Genomic DNA, 18,659 nt, shown 5'->3' on the forward strand with positions numbered 1-18,659 from the left:
TTCCTGCTGTTTTGGATTGTTTGCCCTGTGAATTGCTGGCTTTTGACCTGGATTGTCTTTTGGTTCATGCTCTGCCTGCTGATTTGGATCGCTATGGAATAAATCTGAATTTGAATTTGAACTTTTGAATTTGATTCTTCATCTGGTTTGCGATTGGGTCTTTGCCTGCAAAGCCTGACAGTACAGTCTGATCAAGATGGACCCAGCAGATCCTGGCCAGGTAAAAGCTGCTCTGGAACAGCAGGGAATAACTGCTGGGCACACCTGGACTCTGTAAATAAGACCCTGGATTCTCTCGCTGCCAGTGTCGCTGACCTGACTGCTTTAATTCAGCCTCTCCGACTAGCCCAGGGCATTCAGCACATATCCACTACAACATCGTCAGATGTTCCAGTACCCTCATCTGCGCCCTCTGCGCCTGCCCGTGAGCCTCATCTGTCACTCCAAGTATTCGGGTGAGCCGGGAACCTGCCGCTCTTTTTTATCTCAGTGCTCTATGATTTTTGAACTGCAACCATCTACGTTCCCCACTAAATGAGCTACAGTGGCTTATGTAATCACCCTCTTGGGCCGGCTCAGGTTGAGCTTGAATTTTCGGGCCAATTGACAACTCTAGTGTACAACTGCCTCCAACATCTAGCTCCAACACTGTCTGCAACATCATTATAGCTGATTGTGGGAAAATACTTCAGCTACAAGTTACAAAGCTTCCTCTAGAGGTTTTGTTGAGGAACTAGCAGAACGGTCACGTTATCTTGAACATCTGGGGGGGGGGATAAGCTATAATTCTGCTTATTAATAACATGCAATGGCATCTAGTCTATTACCTAGTTAGCTGACTGATTAAATCAAACGAAAGTTTATCTGACAAATGCACAGTTAACAATACAGCAAATAGACCGATGTTAGCCTGCAATGAAGTGCTTAATGTCCCAGGGAACATTTTTTATAAACATTTGGTGAAAATTTCCACCCCTCTAGACGTCTAGATTCTGGCTTTTGCTCACTGTGGTTACTCTGCAAGTGTGCTAGTGAATGCAAAGGGTAAACATAGTAAAACAATATAAGAAATAATAACCCAAAATAAGAAAAGATAGATAAGAAGGTAAGTAAAAAATAGAGCTGCCACAATAGGTAGATGGTGCACATAATTAGGCTATGTAGGTTCAATCTTCCACAACGGTATCACATAAATGGGGCATAGCCCTATAGGTAGTGAAAGTTAGAAGTTCCACGTTATGGTCAAACTAGCTCTAGAAGCATAGCTAACATTAATGAGCGCTAATGGCTTAAATGAAGCAAGACACTTGTACCATTTACAATACTAACTTATATTCATAATTTAGGTAGCAATAAAATGCCACAAATGCAATTATCATGGTGAAAATGCAAAACTTAAGTTGTTCTCCTTGAAAGGGAGATTTTTATGTGTAAAATCAATGGTAAGAGTGTGAATTTATTCCATATTTAGTCGCAGATATTGATATCAGTACAATGACGCGGTATAATTCCACTTGTTTGTTTCACTATTCAGAGAGTAGTGCTTTTCACCACTGTATTGGCATACCTTTGGCTTTTGTTGGCTTTACCCTGTTGCTATGATGGAATACAAATTTTTGGTGATGAAAGAATATTTTTTTGAACTCTCAGATACATGCTATTGTCCAGTATGTCATGCTTGGGGGGTGTATTTGCAGATGAGACTGCAGGAAGGGGGTGCTTGTTAAATGAATGACCTATGCGACAATGGTGGCACTCAGAGACTCCATATTTGGCATCATTGTAGTGTATCATGTACTAATAAAGCACAGAGTTTGTTGTTTCCACTTATACTATATTTGCAGGAAGCAATGAATGTCTGAGTTGAGCAATCTGGGGACACCAGTGTGCCAGCCACTAGGGGGTTTGTGCGAAGGCGTTAATGAAAGACCAAACGATACCTTCCCTAACCCTGTGGACGTAAGGTGTAAGATTGACTTACACCTTAAGAACAAACTTAACCTTGTTAAAAAAGTGCATAATCATTCTTCAATTTTTCCAGTTAGATGTTTTTCCTATTTATACATTTATGATTGTGATGGGAGATTTATTGATTTTTTGAAGTGACAATGGCCAAATCGACCGGTAAGGCAGTTTAACTACTTTTTAACGAGGCTACTTTATCTACCTTACAAATGGTATGTTTTTAAATTAATGTTAGCTAGGCATACAGATCATCTATCTACAATTAGTAAGTGTATTGTTCATACAATAACCCATTAAAACACACCGTAATCCATTTAAAAATATGACATTTTCATTTATTTGTAATTTATGGAAGAGTAAAAATGTCTAAATCCATCCACATACATGTTTCTCTGAGCTAGAATGTATATTTGCATGTGTGTATGTGTATGAATGTCTCTCCCTAAATTTAATTATCTTATAGTTCACAAATTTATATGCATTATTATTATCAGTTGCTCATAACACAGCACAAAAATAAATGATATCCCAACAACATACAAAAATGCCAAGTTAGTCATGCATACATCGACTAAGTGATTAATTCAAACTTGCAAAATCTTGGTCTGTCATTAAAAGTATTGATATCAAATTGAGCCAACTTACAACTATTTTGGCTGTCTTAGCTCACACTAATTAAAGAAGCTCTGTTCCAAAGCAATGCTATCTGCCCAATGTTTCCTAAATTAGTTAATGTAACTTGGCTTTGTGTGTTTATTTTTTATTTTTGTCTAACCAACTGAAGAATTTTGAATGTGGTCATTCAAACTGTCACATTAAAATGTCAAATAAAAAAAATATTGAATACATCTTTTAAATGAACAACTGATGAAAACCAGAAAGGAGATTTTTATGCTTGTTTGCCAAGTTAATTTTGCAAAATGTACAGTTCCTGTACAATATATATATTGAAGTCATTAAAACTCATTTTAACCACTCCACAGATTTCATGTTATCAAACTATAGTGTTGGCAAGTCAGTTAGGACATCCACTTTGTGCATGACACAAGTAATTTTACCAACAATTGTTTACAGACAAATTATTTCACTTTTAATTCACTATATCACAATTCCAGAGGGTCAGAAGTTTACATACCCTAAGTTGACTGTGCCTTCAAACAGCTTGGAAAATTCCAGAAAATTATGTCATAGCTTTAGAAACTTCTGATAGGCTAATTGAAATTATTTCAGTCAATTGGAGGTGTACCTGTGGATGTATTTTAAGGCCTACCTTCAAACTCAGTGCCTGTTTGCTTGACATCATGGGAAAATCAAAATAAATCAGCCAAGACCTCAGAAAGAAAATTGTGGACCTCCACAAGTCTGGTTCATCCTTGGGAGCAATTTCCAAATGCCTGAAGGTACCATGTTCATCTGTACAAACAATACTACGCAAGTATAAACACCATGGTACCATGGTATTCAACCCCCATTCAATATCACCATTTTTTAAATATATGCTGGTCTGTAGAGTGGCTATATTTTGTGGAAACACACTTAAGCCCTTAGGAAATCCATAACGATACGGTTTGCTTCACCTGTGATAAACATAAATCCCATCGAAGCACTTCACATCAATTTGAAGCTGACTAGCAAACATGCCAAAGACAAAGGAGCTCTCTCAAAAGTTAAAAGAAGAAATTATTTCATTGCATAAAATAGGCAATGGATACAAACAGATCTCCAAGATATTGAAAGTTCAAAGAGACACAATTGGCAGCATCATAAGGAAGTTTAAAAGTCATGGAATAGCAGTAAACCTACCTGGACGTGGAAGGAAGAGCAAAGTTACATCAACTGGTGTCAGGCACATCGTAAGAACTGCTGAGAAAACCCCTCATATTCCTGCCAAAGGCTTACAGGATGACCTTTTGAAAGCTGGAACAAAAGTATCAGTACAGACGATAACAAGGATATTGAACAAGCAAGGCCTTCATGGCCGGACACCTCGCCGCACTCCACTCTTAACCAGTAAGCATATGAAAAATCGACTTGAATATGCAAGACGTCATTTGGATAAGTCTATGGAGTTTTGGGAGAATATTTTATGAAATGACGAGACAAAACTGGAATTGTTTAGACCCATGGATAAGCGGTATGTCTGGTGCAAGAAAGGTGCAGCTTATGACAAGAAGAACACCATCCCCACAGTCAAGTATGGAGGTGGGTCAGTCCTTCTGTGGGGGTGTTTTGCTGCTTCTGGTACTGGCAATCTTCAGCGTGTAACTGGCACCATGGATTCCTTGAAATACCAGGCCATTCTGGAGAAGAATGTGATGCCCTCAGTGCATAAGCTGACACTTGGTGATCATTGGACTTTCCAGCAAGACAATTATCCCAAGAAAACATCCAAGTCAACCAAAGCTTGGTTCAGGGTACGATCTTGGAATGTCCTTGACTGGCCTTTTCAGTCCCCAGATTTAAATCCCATTGAAAATCTTTGGTGGGATTTGAAGAAAGCAGTGGCATCACGAAAACCAAAGAATATTGGTGAACTTGAAGCATTTGCACAGGAAGAATGGGCCAAAAGAGAGATGTCAGAGGCTTGTGAGTACTTATAGGAAGTGTTTATTGGAAGTTATAAAAGCTAAAGGATGTTCCACAAAGTACTGATTTTGAGGGTTGAATAATTTGGTCATTGAGTTTTTGGAGAGAATTTCATTTTTTTCCTCATAACAAATAGTAAGCTCAGCCGTATGTTTTCAAAATCATTTGAACATGTTCTAATAAACATGTATTTCTGTTTAAAAGGCCTTAGTTGATACACTGTCATGAAATTTTATTCACATCACAAAGACATCTTATGGGTTAGAGGGGTTGAATAATTTTGATTGCACCTGTATATCCACAGTAAAACGAGTCCTATATCGACATAACCCGAAAGGCTGCTCAGCAAGGAAGAAGCCACTACTCCAAAACTTCCATAAAAAAGCCAGACTACAGTTTTCAACTGCACATGAGGACAAAGATCTTACTTTTTGAGAAATGTCCTCTGGTCTGAGGGAACAAAAATTGAACTGTTTGGCCATAATGACCATCGTTATGTTTGGGGGGGAAAAGGGTGAGGCTTGCAAGCCAAAGAACACCATCCCAACCGTGAAGCACGGGGGTGGCAGCATCATGTTGTGGGGGTACTTTGCTGCAGGAGGGACTGGTGCACTTCATAAAATAGATGGCATCATGAGGAAGGAAAATTATGTGGATATATTGAAGCAAAATCTCAAGACATCGGCCAGGAAGTTAAAGCTTGGTCGCTAATAGCTCTTCCAAATGGACAATGATCCAAAGCATACTTCCAAAGTTGTGGCAAAATGGCTTAAGGACAACAAAGTCAAGGTATTGGAGTGGCCATCACAAAGTCCTGACCTCAATCCAATCAAAAATTTGTGGGCAGAACTGAAAAAGCATGTGCGAGCAAGGAGGCCTACAAACCTGACTCAGTTACACCAGTTCTGTCAAGAGGAATGGGCCAAAATTCCAGAAACTTATTGTGAGAAGCTTGTGGAAGGCTACCCGAAATGTTTGACCCAAGTTAAACAATTCAAAGGCAATGCTACCAAATACTAACAGAGTGTATGTAAACTTCTGACCCACTGGGAATGTGATGAAAGAAATAAAAACTGAAATAAATCATTCTCTCTACTATTATTCTGACATTTCACATTCTTAAAATAAAGTCGTGATCATAACTGACCTAAAACAGGGAATGTTTACTAGGATTAAATGTCAGGAATTGTGAAAAATTGAGTTTAAATGGATTTGGCTAAGGTGTATGTAAACTTTCGACTTCAACTGTATATATTTGCAACTTAAAATAAGTACCAATTGTGTACTGTACATAGATGGATAAATAGAATGTCATTACATTTTGCCAGCAGAATCTAACAATCACATTTACAAACAGACATGTATACCAATAAACTTACAAGCATTTACACTGCAGAAATGGAGATTGAATAAATAAATACCGATGAAAAATTATATTTAGGGCGATTCAATATTGAATATTACAAACCAATCCAGATATACTGTATGTTTGCCCCATTAATCTACTGTATGTTTGTGGGTCAGATCACAAGTTTAAATAAGTATAATTTCTTTTACAATGTAACATAATAAAAAAACTTCTTTGCTAACAATTTTCTAATCATAATAATAATAATGCATTTTATTCATGATGTGCTTTTCATACACCCAAAGCAATGGAAGCAGATAACTTTTCAAACATATAGCGTTCTCATTTTAAAAATAAATGACAGTGTAACACAGCTGAATTGCAGATTATTTCCACTATAAATGATTGGCATTGGACATATTCATTGATACATAAAGTTTGAGACCACATTTTCTTCAGATGAAAGATGTACAGTATGTACAGTAAGATGAAAACACACAAGTTACCTGAAATAATTTTGGAAACATTACTGTAGGTAGCATTCCTTTGGAATACAGCTTGTTTAATTTATGTGGGCTATGATAGCCAAAATTGTTTGTTCCAACTTAGCCACATTTTCATATCAATAATTTAACGACAGGCCTAGTTTTTGCACATAACAATTAATGACTTATAGACAGTGCTTGGTACGCTTAACTTGGCATTTTTGTAAAATGTGTTTTAGTTGAGATACATTAAGCCCCCTCAGAGGGGCCTGATTATGGTCTGAAACCAACTTGAACACACAGTCATAGGGAAAAACACACAAGAGATACTATACAATCCAGTTACCTTCCAGTAGGCTGGTCTGCTTATCACCAGATTAGTGAAGCTGTCAGTACATGATACAGTATAATTAATGCGTTTCATTAAGTTTTTTTTTTCCCTTTAATGTGGATATACATAATTTCATTGTTCTTCCTGCTATATTTATTTTCAAACAGAACAGACACATTAATTGGGAGTTTCAGAAGTGAATCTATTTACCACATGCTAAATGACACATGTACCCATAACAATTTCCCTTGCCATCTTGTGGGAAAGCTCCTGGTTCAATCAATATTGGTTTTGCTTTCATGATAACACCACACAAGGTCATCGCTTCCCAAGTGAATAGGAAATTAGCCACTAAAAGAGCTCAATGTATAAGAAATCTGAAGCCAATTTCTGTACTGAAGTTAATCCTCTTAAGTCTCTTTCTCCACACGTATACACTATGCAAAATGTCTTACAGAACAGGATGTTCCAGTTTATCTGCAGAACTCACCCTTCACCCCTTTTTTCAGTATTGACAGGAACTTTTTAATGGTGACAGGAAGGTGCACGTGATTGTAACTGTGGAGTCTCACAAATGATGCAATACGGTGTTTTGCTTTATCTCTCCCACAGTGCCAGACTACAGCTTGCCTGCATTACTATATATAATTAAAATCGTAACAACAGAAATTACGACAATATAAATTTTTCAGGTTGAATGTCTGATATTTGGATTACAATTCTGATAAAATGTGCCAATTATGCATTTATGGAACCACTGTCACAATTTAGAAAGTAAATTTTGGTTTTTCCAACTCAATAGTAGGTAGAAACCTGAAAATTCAAACACAATCCATTACCTTCTAATATCTCAGGCTCTTCTACTAACTAAAACATTTTAATTGCCGACCTCACAAAATGATTGACAATACCAGAATCAATGTTCATAATTCCTGATATTCCAATTTCATTTACCCAAGACAAAACTGTTTACAGATAAGAATTTCTAACATGGAGATGAGAAACAACAAAAACATCAATGAAAATAACAGCTTCAGACACATAGATCTCAGTCTTTAGATACTTCACCCAGTAGAAATGACAATACGCCAATGTATGTAATACTTGTGTGCCCAAAATGCTGTGGCTGCCTAATGTCCAAAAAGAATTGTGCCAAACCAATCCTCACTTGCTGGGTGTGGATAACAGAGGTAGCTTTTTCTTAGATTACGTTTACACATAATGACCATCTTCAGCACCCTGTGCTCAAATAAAATTTCTGATTTCTGCATGTAACCCTTGTCTGTGCTTGATAATAGGTTATTATACAATACAAATACATGATTTAATCAATTTAATCACCCTGCATTTGTTCGTGATACACATTCAAAAACTGCTCTACTTTTACTTCACATGAATTCCTCATATAAGGAGAAAAGTCCTCATATGACCAGACTCTTCTCTCTGGACAAAAAACAATTCCTATGGTGATTACTACCTCCATCATAAGGCACATATGGTCATTCTCTGAAAAACATATCAGTTCTTGATCTTATTGTTGTCATTTAGTAAATATATCCAATGATCTTAATATGATTGTTTTATGAAAAACAAAGTTGTATGAAGAGGAAAATAAAACAAAGGAAAACTTCTGGTCCGACATTCTAATCTATACAGATTATGTGGGTATATTTTCAAAGAACTTCTCGGTGCCCTTTAACACTGCCTCAGCAAGCAAAGAAAAATGCAGACTCTTCAAAGATCAAGAACAAAGTGATATTCACATTCAGTTCATATCACTGGCCGAGTCGGAGCAAAATCACCCCGCCCTGCTCCCACTCCTCCTCGCACTGAAGTTTGTCCTCAAGTTACAGTTGTGGTCACTGACTGTGGTCTTTTTGACGACAGCTCCAGTATTTGCTGTAGGCATCCTGGAACATCTTTTTGCATGTCAGCTTAGCGCCAAGGCGGGAGCAGATGAGGAAGGATCCTCCCATCTTGCGGTGCAGCGAATAGGTCTCTTCAGGGGGTGGGGTCAAGCGTTGCCTCAGCATGATGGGGATGAGGCTATGGATGCGCTCTGTGGTGCTTTGAGCGCCAAAGTCAAATGGCTCATCAGAAGAGAAGGCCTCACCCAGGATCATCACCGCATCCACGTGGGCATTCTCCATTTCCTGAGCACAAGTTAAAAGCAAGAAATATACAATATTTGCTATAATATAACAAATTACCATAATATACTTTCAGAATATATTCTCCCCCTTTAACTGTTTTACATCGTGCCCTGTTACAATTTAAAATGTTAATGAACGTAAATATTTTTCCCTGTCACCAATACAATGCAGGACTGTAAAAGATATCAACCCTTATATCCACTATGAATATAAAGGTGTATCTCTCCAGCTTGATCAGGAAAGAATTCATTTAAGGTGACTCCCTCGGTGTAAGAAAATGTAAAAAGTAGAAATATTTATGGCAAGCTGTTTAAGCTTTTATTAAACTGTTTTTTGATATCAGGAATTCAATTTTAACTAGTTATAAATCAAATGTTTTCCCATTCATTTCAATGGGACCTTTCATTTTTGATATCAGGAATTGAATTTCAACTAGTTAAAAATTAGTATTCTTGATATCAAGAATTGAATTTCAACTCATTAAAATTTGAATTCTCAATATCAATAATTTAATTTTTACTAGTTTAAATTCAATTCCTGATATCAGGAATAGACATGTAAATAAAATGCTAATGATTTTTTTGCATAGACTGGAAGATGATCAATGGCCATTGTTTCCCATAGCCTAGCTACAGTGCATTTTCCTGTAGCAGCTCACAAGGAAGATTATCCGCCACACCAAAAATAATGCTTAAACAATAATATATCCGCTATAATAACAGTTAACAATATGATTTATCCTGAGTTTGAAAATTAGCACATGTGGGAGCTGAGACGAGACATGTTAGGTGCACTAAACAATATTGTCTACAACAGGGGACATTGTTAACCTGGATCCAGACCCAGAATCGCCATGTCTGCGGTATTGTCTTCTTTTTCTGATCAGAGAAGGATAATGCAGGCATGGTAATGCGGGTTCTGGATGATCCAGAAGAGGAGTCGCCTGTTCCGAGAAACTTGGACTCATTCAACTCTCTCAGTTAGTCTCTAGCATTTAATGACGAAATACTGACCTGTGTTCATGCCTGACTAATAAGTTTAGGTAAATTACAAGCTGATAATTACTGCACTTTGGCAATGTAGAGAATGGATAGTATGAGCAAGACCAGTTTTCATTGGGAAACAAATAGCTAATCGCGTATAAGCCTCATCACATTTGACGAACTGAACTTCCACCGCGCATGACATGGCATTTCCCCATTATTCATAATGTCATAGACAGAAAACGAACTCAGAGCATTATGGCGATGAGATTTTTTTTTCTGGTGAAAAAACATGACATTCCCTGTTAGGTCTTTAAAAACATCCTCACCGCAGTATTATCCTATTCCCCCTGCTTCTTGAATTTTACAATAAATCTCATGAACGCTATGGCAGCTGATATTTGTATATAACAAATGACCCAGGAACAATTCAGGATTTTTAATTTTAAACTCTATGCTAGGTTTCAGTCAAAATAATAATACTTTTTTTTAAGCAATTAAGACACATTGGAATGCAAAAGCATAGTACATATATAATTTCTTTATCACATTCTTTGTCATTTGAATAAAAGCCACATTTAAATGAATAGGCTATATTTTAGCTATTTGTAGACTGTACCTAAGTACAACTCTTTATATCACAAATAATATTTAAGAAAAGTAAAAAAAATAAAAAAATAAAAAATTGTCCTGACGTAATTCCTTATTACAATTGATACAGCTGTCTTGTTTTATCAAAACCATAAATTTAACCAATAACTATATTTTAACATTTTACTTGCCGTAGTATAGCCAAACTCTTAGCTTGCTGTTTACACACTTCCCATGATTCCACTGACTCGCGACTTTTGAAGCAAGACGTTTGTACCATTTACAATTCTAACTTATATTAGTTTATATTCATAAATTGGGAAGAAATGAAGTGCCAAAAAGGCAATTGTCTAGGCAAAAAAGCAAAAATGAATTTGCTCTTTTCTAGTTTGCAATGAAATACTGAGAGATACCATATATACAGGTTAAACTACACATGTCCTGGATCAAAAACTGCTTGACCACAAGTCCATAAAATATAAGGGTGGATATGTAGAACTACTATAGATCTATGAAGCAAAAACTAAACAGTGTAGCCAGCGTCTCCATATCTATCCAAAATGTCTAAATGATGCATTGCTGTAAATCACAACATAATTATTTCACTACAAATCAACTGTTTTGACTCAAGAAACTCACCGTTGCATCATTTTCAAGTGGGAATTACAAGCTTTCTGTCAGCACAGTGGTCCGAAATTTCTAGGAGTCTAGAAACATATCCAAAATATCTCCAAAAATCAATAAAATGCTTTTTGTCCATTATAAAGCATATTAATTATGCTTATGCTCTGCCATAGATTGGCGGCCTGTCCAGGCTGTATTCCTGCCTCTTGCCCAATGCACGCTGGGATAGGCTCGTTTTCAGATGCCCGAACCACCTCCACTGACTCCTATCAATGCAAAGGAGCAGCGGCTCTTCTTTGAGGTCATCCTGGACAACTGAGGTCCTCACCCTGTCAAGGAGAGTAAGCACTGCGCCCCTACGGAGGAACCCCATTTCGGCCGCTTGTATTCGCAATCTCATTCTTTCAGTCACTACCCATGGCTCGTGACTATAGGTGAGAGTAGGAATGAAGATCGACTGGTAAATCAAGAGCTTGCCTTTTCGGCTCAGCTGGTTCTTCACCACCGCCATCCGATATAATGCCTACATTACAGTGGCCGCTGCACCTAGATGGCTGTAGAATCCCCGAATCTCTTTCTCCCTCACTCATGAATGAGACCCCAAGCTCAAATTTAATTTCGGCTAGCCTATTCACGACCGTGTTGAATATATACAAATGCGTGGCACTCACGTAGGTTTCGGAAAATATTCCCCATCAAAAAATTAAGAATTTCCTCTTGTTGAAATATGTTGCCAATATAGGATGGAACACGCACGGAAGACCACATTAGGTGTATGTTTTTAGAGTATATTATTAGAGTGTATTAGTAATCTTATTTATATCGAATTCTATAAATGTGGGTTGTAACACAACTTGTAGTTTTCTTGGCTTTGCACGGCTGTTGTGCAAGTTGTGGCAAGTCTATATTTATCAGCAAGTGTTCCAGGCGGACAGCATGTTGCAGTTTTCAATTTAAGTTATGTCCTGAAATGAGGTTATCCAAACGGAACTGTATAATGATAACAGGGTTTCTATCAGATTTTAATGTGAGCTGTGTTTTTGGATGTTCTGTGCTTTTATGTCTTAGATCTGACCTATGTCACTTTATTATTTATACACATGTATTTATATGAAGCTCTAGACCAGGGGTGGGCAATTCCAGTCCTGGAGGGCCGGTGTGTTTGCAGGTTTTTGTTTCCACCAATTACTCATGATGAGCTAATTGGCTGTACACACCAACACTGGTTCACTCGTAAATTAGATCACAGTAAAACATCTCATATACAGACACAAGAGCAGTCTTTGGCTGTCCTTCATGCACTTTTCAAGAAATGCAGGTGAAATGCCAGATGGCGTAAATGTTAGGGGTAATTAAGTAATTAATGCCAGAAGTTGGCATGAAAACCAGAAACAGATACGGCCCTCATTGCCCACCCCTGCTCTAGACCAACAGTAGGACACACATATTTGCATGCCTGACCTACTCCTACACAGACCCATAGGGCAATTTGTTATTTTTAACTATTTGCTGCTATACACATTATCCCCTTCACACAGATGTCAAATCTGGGCAATCCCCACTCTATTTAAGCTCTATAACTCCAGATGTGAGCATCACAGAGACTTGGAAAATGGCTTAAATGAAGCAAGACAGTTGTACCATTTACTAACACAATACTAACTTCAATTAGATTATATTCTTCATTTCGGTAGAAATAAAGTGCCAGAAATGCAATTATCTAGGTGAAAATGCAGATCAACGGAGAAGTTGATCTGCATGGCACAGGCTGCTCTAATATTGCACAAATATTCCACATGTGAAAGCTCTACTAGCCCTATGATCTTGAACTGCATCACTTTTATGGGCTATCTGGACTGGGCTGTTGGATTATTGTAATGGTTTCTTACCTTCGTCTCATACCCCGTGAGAAACTTCATGTCTATTGACCGCTGTCGCACCCCCTCCCTGTCTCCTATTGACGCTGCCTTAATAATCTGGTAAAACAGTATAATGTGTAAATGTTCTGCTGTGTTAATAAAAAAATCAATAAACATCACAGAAATGACTGCATTTAAAAATATCTTAAATAAGGTTGTCTTTCCAAGGAAAGTGTAAATGCATGACACAAAAAAAATGCACCACAACATTTACAATGTTGATCATTGTTATACAAATTGAAAATGGGTAACACTTTATGCTACAGTCCCCTCCAAAAGTATTGGAACAGCAAGGCCAATTCCTTTGTTTTTGCAATACACTGAATACATTTGGGGTTGAGATAAAAAGAATTTCAGCTTTTATTTCCTGGTATTTACACCTAGATGTGTTAAACTACTTAGAACATAGCACCTTTGGTATCAGACCACCCAATTTTTAGGTGAGCAAAAGTATTGGAACAGAGAGTATTTAAGTAAATGAAAGAAAATAACACTTAATATTTGGTAGCATATCTCTTGCTTGCAATAACTGCATCAAGCCTGCAACCCATTGACATCACCAAACTGTTGCATTCTTCTTTTGTGATGCTTTTCCAGGCTTTTACTGCAGCCTCTTTCAGTTGTTGTTTGTTTCGGGGGGGGGTTTCCCTTCAATCTCCTCTTCAGGAGGTGAAATGCATGCTCAATTGGGTTAAGGTCTGGTGATTGACTTGGCCAGTCTAAAACCTTCCACTTTTTCTCCCTAATGAAATCCTTTGTTGTGTTGGCAGTATGTTTTGGGTCATTGTCTTGCTGCATGATGAAGTTCCTCCCAATTAGTTTGGACGCATTTCTCCGTAAGTTGGCAGACAGAATGTTTTTGTAGACTTCTGAATTCATCCTGCTGCTACCATCATGAGTTACATCATCAATAAAGATTAGTGAGCCCACTCCATGAGCAGACATGCAAGCCCAAGCCATGACACTTCCTCCACCGTGCTTCACAGATGAGCTTATATGTTTTGGATCATGAGCAGATCCCTTCTTTCTCCACACTTTGGCCTTTCCATCACTTTGGTAGAGGTAAATCTTGGTCTCATCAGTCCATAAATCTTTGTTCCAGAACTTTTGTGGCTCATCTCTGTACTTCTTTGCAAATTGTAATCTCGTCTTCCGATTCTCACTACTGATGAGTGGTTTGCATCTTGTGGTATAGCCTCTATATTGCTGCTCTCTAAGTCTTCTTCGAACAGTTGATTGAGATACCTTCACCCCTGTCCTGTGGAGATTGTTTGTGATGTCACTGACTGATGTTTTGAGGTTTTTCTTCACAGCTTTCACAATGTTTCTGTCATCAACTGCTGTTGTTTTCCTTGGTCGACCTGTTCGATATCTGTTGCTCAGTACGCCAACGGTTTCTTTCTTTTTCAGGACATTCCAGGTTGTCGTACAAGCTATCCCCAATGCTTGTGCAATGACTCTGATCGATTTCCCCTTTTTTCTAAGCTTGCTTTTCTCCCAAAGACAGCTCTCTGGTCTTCATGTTAGTTTATCTTTTATAACACAAATTCAGTTTTCACAGGCAAAACCCAAGGCTAAAACCAAGAGTAGACATTCAGAACTATTTATTGTTTAACCAATCAATCTAACAGGACACATCTCACTACCTGGCCTGAAGACTCGTCTCTTCAGACTATACCTAGACTAACCACCACCACGCTGTGTATTTCACTCTAAATCCTAAATCTCCCCCCCCCCTTTTCATGACACTTGTTACATGTTGCCCCATCCCAGCACTTTTTGGTAATTTGTATTTGTCCTAATACTGTAGCTTATTCTTCTACCTAGTTGGCTTTGCAGAGGTTAGGTCTGAATAGTGTTCACTGTGTGAACTAAACTGTGTTCTTGGCTAGAAATAGCTGTACAAAATAAGTATTGTACCTTACTGAACCTGTGTTTAGCAGTTGTCTATGACCATGAAATGCACTTTTTTTGTACGTCGCTTTGGATAAAAGCGTCTGCCAAATGAATGTAATGTAATGTAAACATCTGGGCAACAAGAAACACCTGTCAGTCACATGTTCCAATACTTTTGCTCACCTAAAAATTGGGTTGTCTGATACAAAAGGTGATATGTTCTAAGTTGTTTAACAAATCTAGATAAAAATACCAGGAAATAAAAGCTGAAATTCGGATCTGTCATCTCATGTACATCTTTTGACCTCAAACTCAATTGTCTTCAGTGTATAGCAAAGACAAAGGAATTGACCTTACTGTTCCAATACATTTGGGACTGTACATGTCTGCAATAATCTATTGACATGTTCTCAACTACATGCTGAAGAGCCGTACTTCAATGTAGATGTCAGTGAAGCTCACATCAAATCCTCTGGTGGCACCAAAATCTAACAGCGCAACCTAAGTGGGAATATAAAGACAGAGTACAGTACAACCAGTTACTTAACTATTTACAGCACGACCTAACAGAGAAAATGAGGGGTGTGTGTGCGTGTGTGTTTGGGGTACAATGAGGTGGCTATAGCTGTAAACTGTAAACTCCAGGTTCAGCGTACAGTCATCATACCCCTGTGCTTGACAGTTAACTTGAATAAAGCAATGAATGGATAATAATAACATAATCTTTATGATGAGGAAGAAAATTGAGTGCAATACGTCATCTGTGACTGAACTTAAACAGTGACATATTTGATGCAGTTTACATCAATGAGATTGTGTGAGCCAATATTGAATTTTAAATTTTACATTACCTGTCATTATAGGGCCAAAACAATAAACTCACCCTGTGTGTTTGTGGATCATAGAAGAAGTTGGACCAGTTGGGGTCAGTCTGCATGTATCTAAATTCAAACAGCTCCCTGAGGCATAGGATCAGGATGTTCTCACAGATCTACAGAACCAAGAAGATATTGTCCTTCAGAACATTAAACACTTTAGCAAGAAGCTACAAGACTGTGCAACATTTTAAAAGCACCCTTATGTTTTTTCCTAGGAGGACAAAGCTATTTCTAAAGTGCTTAGCTGAATGACTTATAACAGAACAGCCTGATTTGGTGTAGCATTAAGGTAAACTGTGCAGACATTTTTTGACAGCATCTGTCAAGTCTTCCAGGGATCATGAGGCCCTTGGATTGTTCAAAACCAGGCTTTACACATGTAGGTACAGGCCATACACAGTGCTTGGTACATACCAGACAGCAGAAAAAGTTATGATTTTTAGCGTAATGGTTTTAATTATATTAAGCTGAGATTGTTGTTAGTATCTGACAAATTGAACACCCAAAGTCAGGCCAGAAATCTACAGCTATCTACAAAAAACAATGTGGCTTTGCTAAAAATCTAGCGCTGGTGCACCTCCCTCCCTACTGCTGCTGCTAGCAACACTCCCGGTTGTCACATAAGAGATGCGTGATGGATTCGGTAAGTAGACCTGCCATAAGCTTGCGATAATTAAGTAGCTTCCAAGCTTAGATATGTGGAATCAAAGCCTTTCTTTATTTGGGTGTAATGTCCGGAGTTTGAGACTGATGTCGAGTCTAATGTTAGAGTAGCTCAGTATTACAACACTATTACACACCGAATGATCTGCATGTTTAATTATATGATGGTAAAGCCTAGCTTATATTGCTTTCTTTTGTTTTGTCTGCTAGTCTGTTACTGCATGTTCTAACCTAGCGATGAGGAATGGTTTAAATGACAGATATGAACGGTAATGAGCGCAGGATACACAACGACTCTGTCCTTGTCTGCTGAACAGGTCTCGATAATCTATTAGTATTTATTACAATTCAATGGTTATAATTTGGTTAAAAACCTTCACTTTGGTGAAAAACACAATGAATTATCACTTCTGGGCAATATAACCACAATCTGAGTCCAGTTTCTAGGACCTTTAATAGAGCATTTAAAGCAGACCCCATTGGGATTCTTTTCATCAATACATTTTACAATAATTTTGAAATGAGTCCCTGTGAAGCCTTTTTGATAAACTAATACAATCTGCAAAAAAGGTATGGATAGCAGTCATTGTCGGGACAAAAGACATTTCTCCAATTCAAAAAAGGAATGACACTCATTTTCAGAGTGAAACATTAATATAAAGATGGTCTAGCAGATTCTGGGTGCTAGTCAAGAGAAAGTGCTGTCTTGACCCAAATATTTGTTTCTGACAAGTGTTGGATAATGGTGGCCAGTTCCACAGGCTGTGGGTTAAAGGCTCACTTCATTTTTGAGGTCCTGGGAGAGGCTATCAGCCTTGTCAAGGGGAAATCCAGGCACCAGCTCGGTGGTGAAGACATGCTGGCTGCTGAGCTCATCAATCACATCAGGTACGTAGAAGAAAGGATGGTCCTTCATTAGCTCCCTGTTCAATGGAAAACAAAGAAACTGCACTTAGAATGCACCCTTGATGCAGCGACTGCGCGTGAAGAACGCTCAAAGTTCACAAATTGTCAACACAGTTCAGCTTGTGGAATGCTGATAGAAAAGAAGTTCCATCTGGCAGATAAATGTTTGTCTGCGCTATCCAAAAATTACAATGGAAAATACTGCAATTAGATGGGCCCTAAAATTAATGAGAAATAATTATTCACATTCCACGAACAGAGGTCATTTATCTCATTGACAATCAGAAAACAATCAATCAGTTCCATCTTGGTATAAATATTCATGTCTTTACAAAACATCTTTCAGTTCTAGTTTATTATGCGTATGCTATGTATCTGATTTTCTCACATGTACGTATTTCCTTTGCCACCAGCCTTTTTGTCAAGCCACATTCACACACATCTAACTTGATAAAGTAATTACCAGTAATTAAGTACAGACAATGACTGACAGCAATGTAAATTGTCTCTCGCATTTTCATTCTATTTATTGTGGGCTGTGCACATGCAGCAGCATTTTGAAATGTACAGGGGATATGAGTTTTTGTTTGAAGTGGTGGGCAATACACTCAAATACAGAAATATGTAAATAGTTTTATTCATAAAATAGTTTACAGTTCAGTTTAAAGTTCAGTTGTTTAACTGTCTCTTCTGTCATCGATTGACAATGTTTGGTGAAGAGATGTATCTGTCTGTATCACAGTTGGTTACTTTTTGTTTTCTTTTTGCCTTTTAAGTAAGAATTGTAAACATTTATTCAGCTATATCCCAGAATTCATCCTGTGAGTTCTCTAATACAAATAATTTTCAATTGCCTAGCCTGAATCAGCACTTCTTGTTGAAAGCCAGAATTAAGTCTAACGAGAGGGTTGTCATATTAAGTCTAAAAACTTGCATGGGATTAAAACTCCTGAAAAGCTTAATGAGTTGATTGAAAGTAATATAGCTTATTTTTCAGTTGGCATGGGGTTACATTATAATTCTGTTTTTCGCAGCAAACTCATTGACTGTTGTTCATTGAATGCATTGCCTGTACAGTGTGTCTGCAGATCCACAGTGCGACATTCATGTGCTAACTACAAATGAGGGAGTAATTCATGGTGGTAGTAAGATACAGTGAATACGCAAGGAGAACTCTCTCAGCAAATGTGATGATTTTTCCTTGAAGAACAAATAAAATGTGTGAAACATAATTGTATGTCCCATCTGTTGATTCCTTTGTGACCTCTTCCATTTTGATCCGCCGACCATGCTTCTGCCAAAGCTGTGAACCTAATAGAACTGGCCCTCCT

General features: G+C 37.8%; 1 protein-coding gene across 3 annotated transcripts in view; it reads right to left on the reverse strand.

The window, feature by feature from the left end:
- Positions 1-6,148: 6,148 nt before the first annotated feature.
- Positions 6,149-18,659, reverse strand: part of LOC118233926 (atypical kinase COQ8A, mitochondrial-like) — a 61,675-nt gene continuing 49,164 nt past the window's right edge. For 2 of the 3 annotated variants that reach the window (XM_035430069.1, XM_035430058.1), the window contains exons 11-15: positions 17,204-17,345; positions 15,765-15,872; positions 15,317-15,382; positions 12,956-13,042; positions 8,575-8,868 (exon numbers count right to left, since the gene is read on the reverse strand). In XM_035430069.1, the coding sequence (XP_035285960.1) occupies positions 8,575-8,868; positions 12,956-13,042; positions 15,317-15,382; positions 15,765-15,872; positions 17,204-17,345 (697 nt within the window). Of the gene's footprint in view, positions 8,869-12,955; positions 13,043-15,316; positions 15,383-15,764; positions 15,873-17,203; positions 17,346-18,659 lie in introns of all 3 variants that reach the window. The other variant, XM_035430047.1, reaches the window with a different exon arrangement.

This window comes from Anguilla anguilla, chromosome 1, assembly GCF_013347855.1.
Source record: "Anguilla anguilla isolate fAngAng1 chromosome 1, fAngAng1.pri, whole genome shotgun sequence".
Lineage (NCBI taxonomy): Eukaryota > Metazoa > Chordata > Actinopteri > Anguilliformes > Anguillidae > Anguilla > Anguilla anguilla.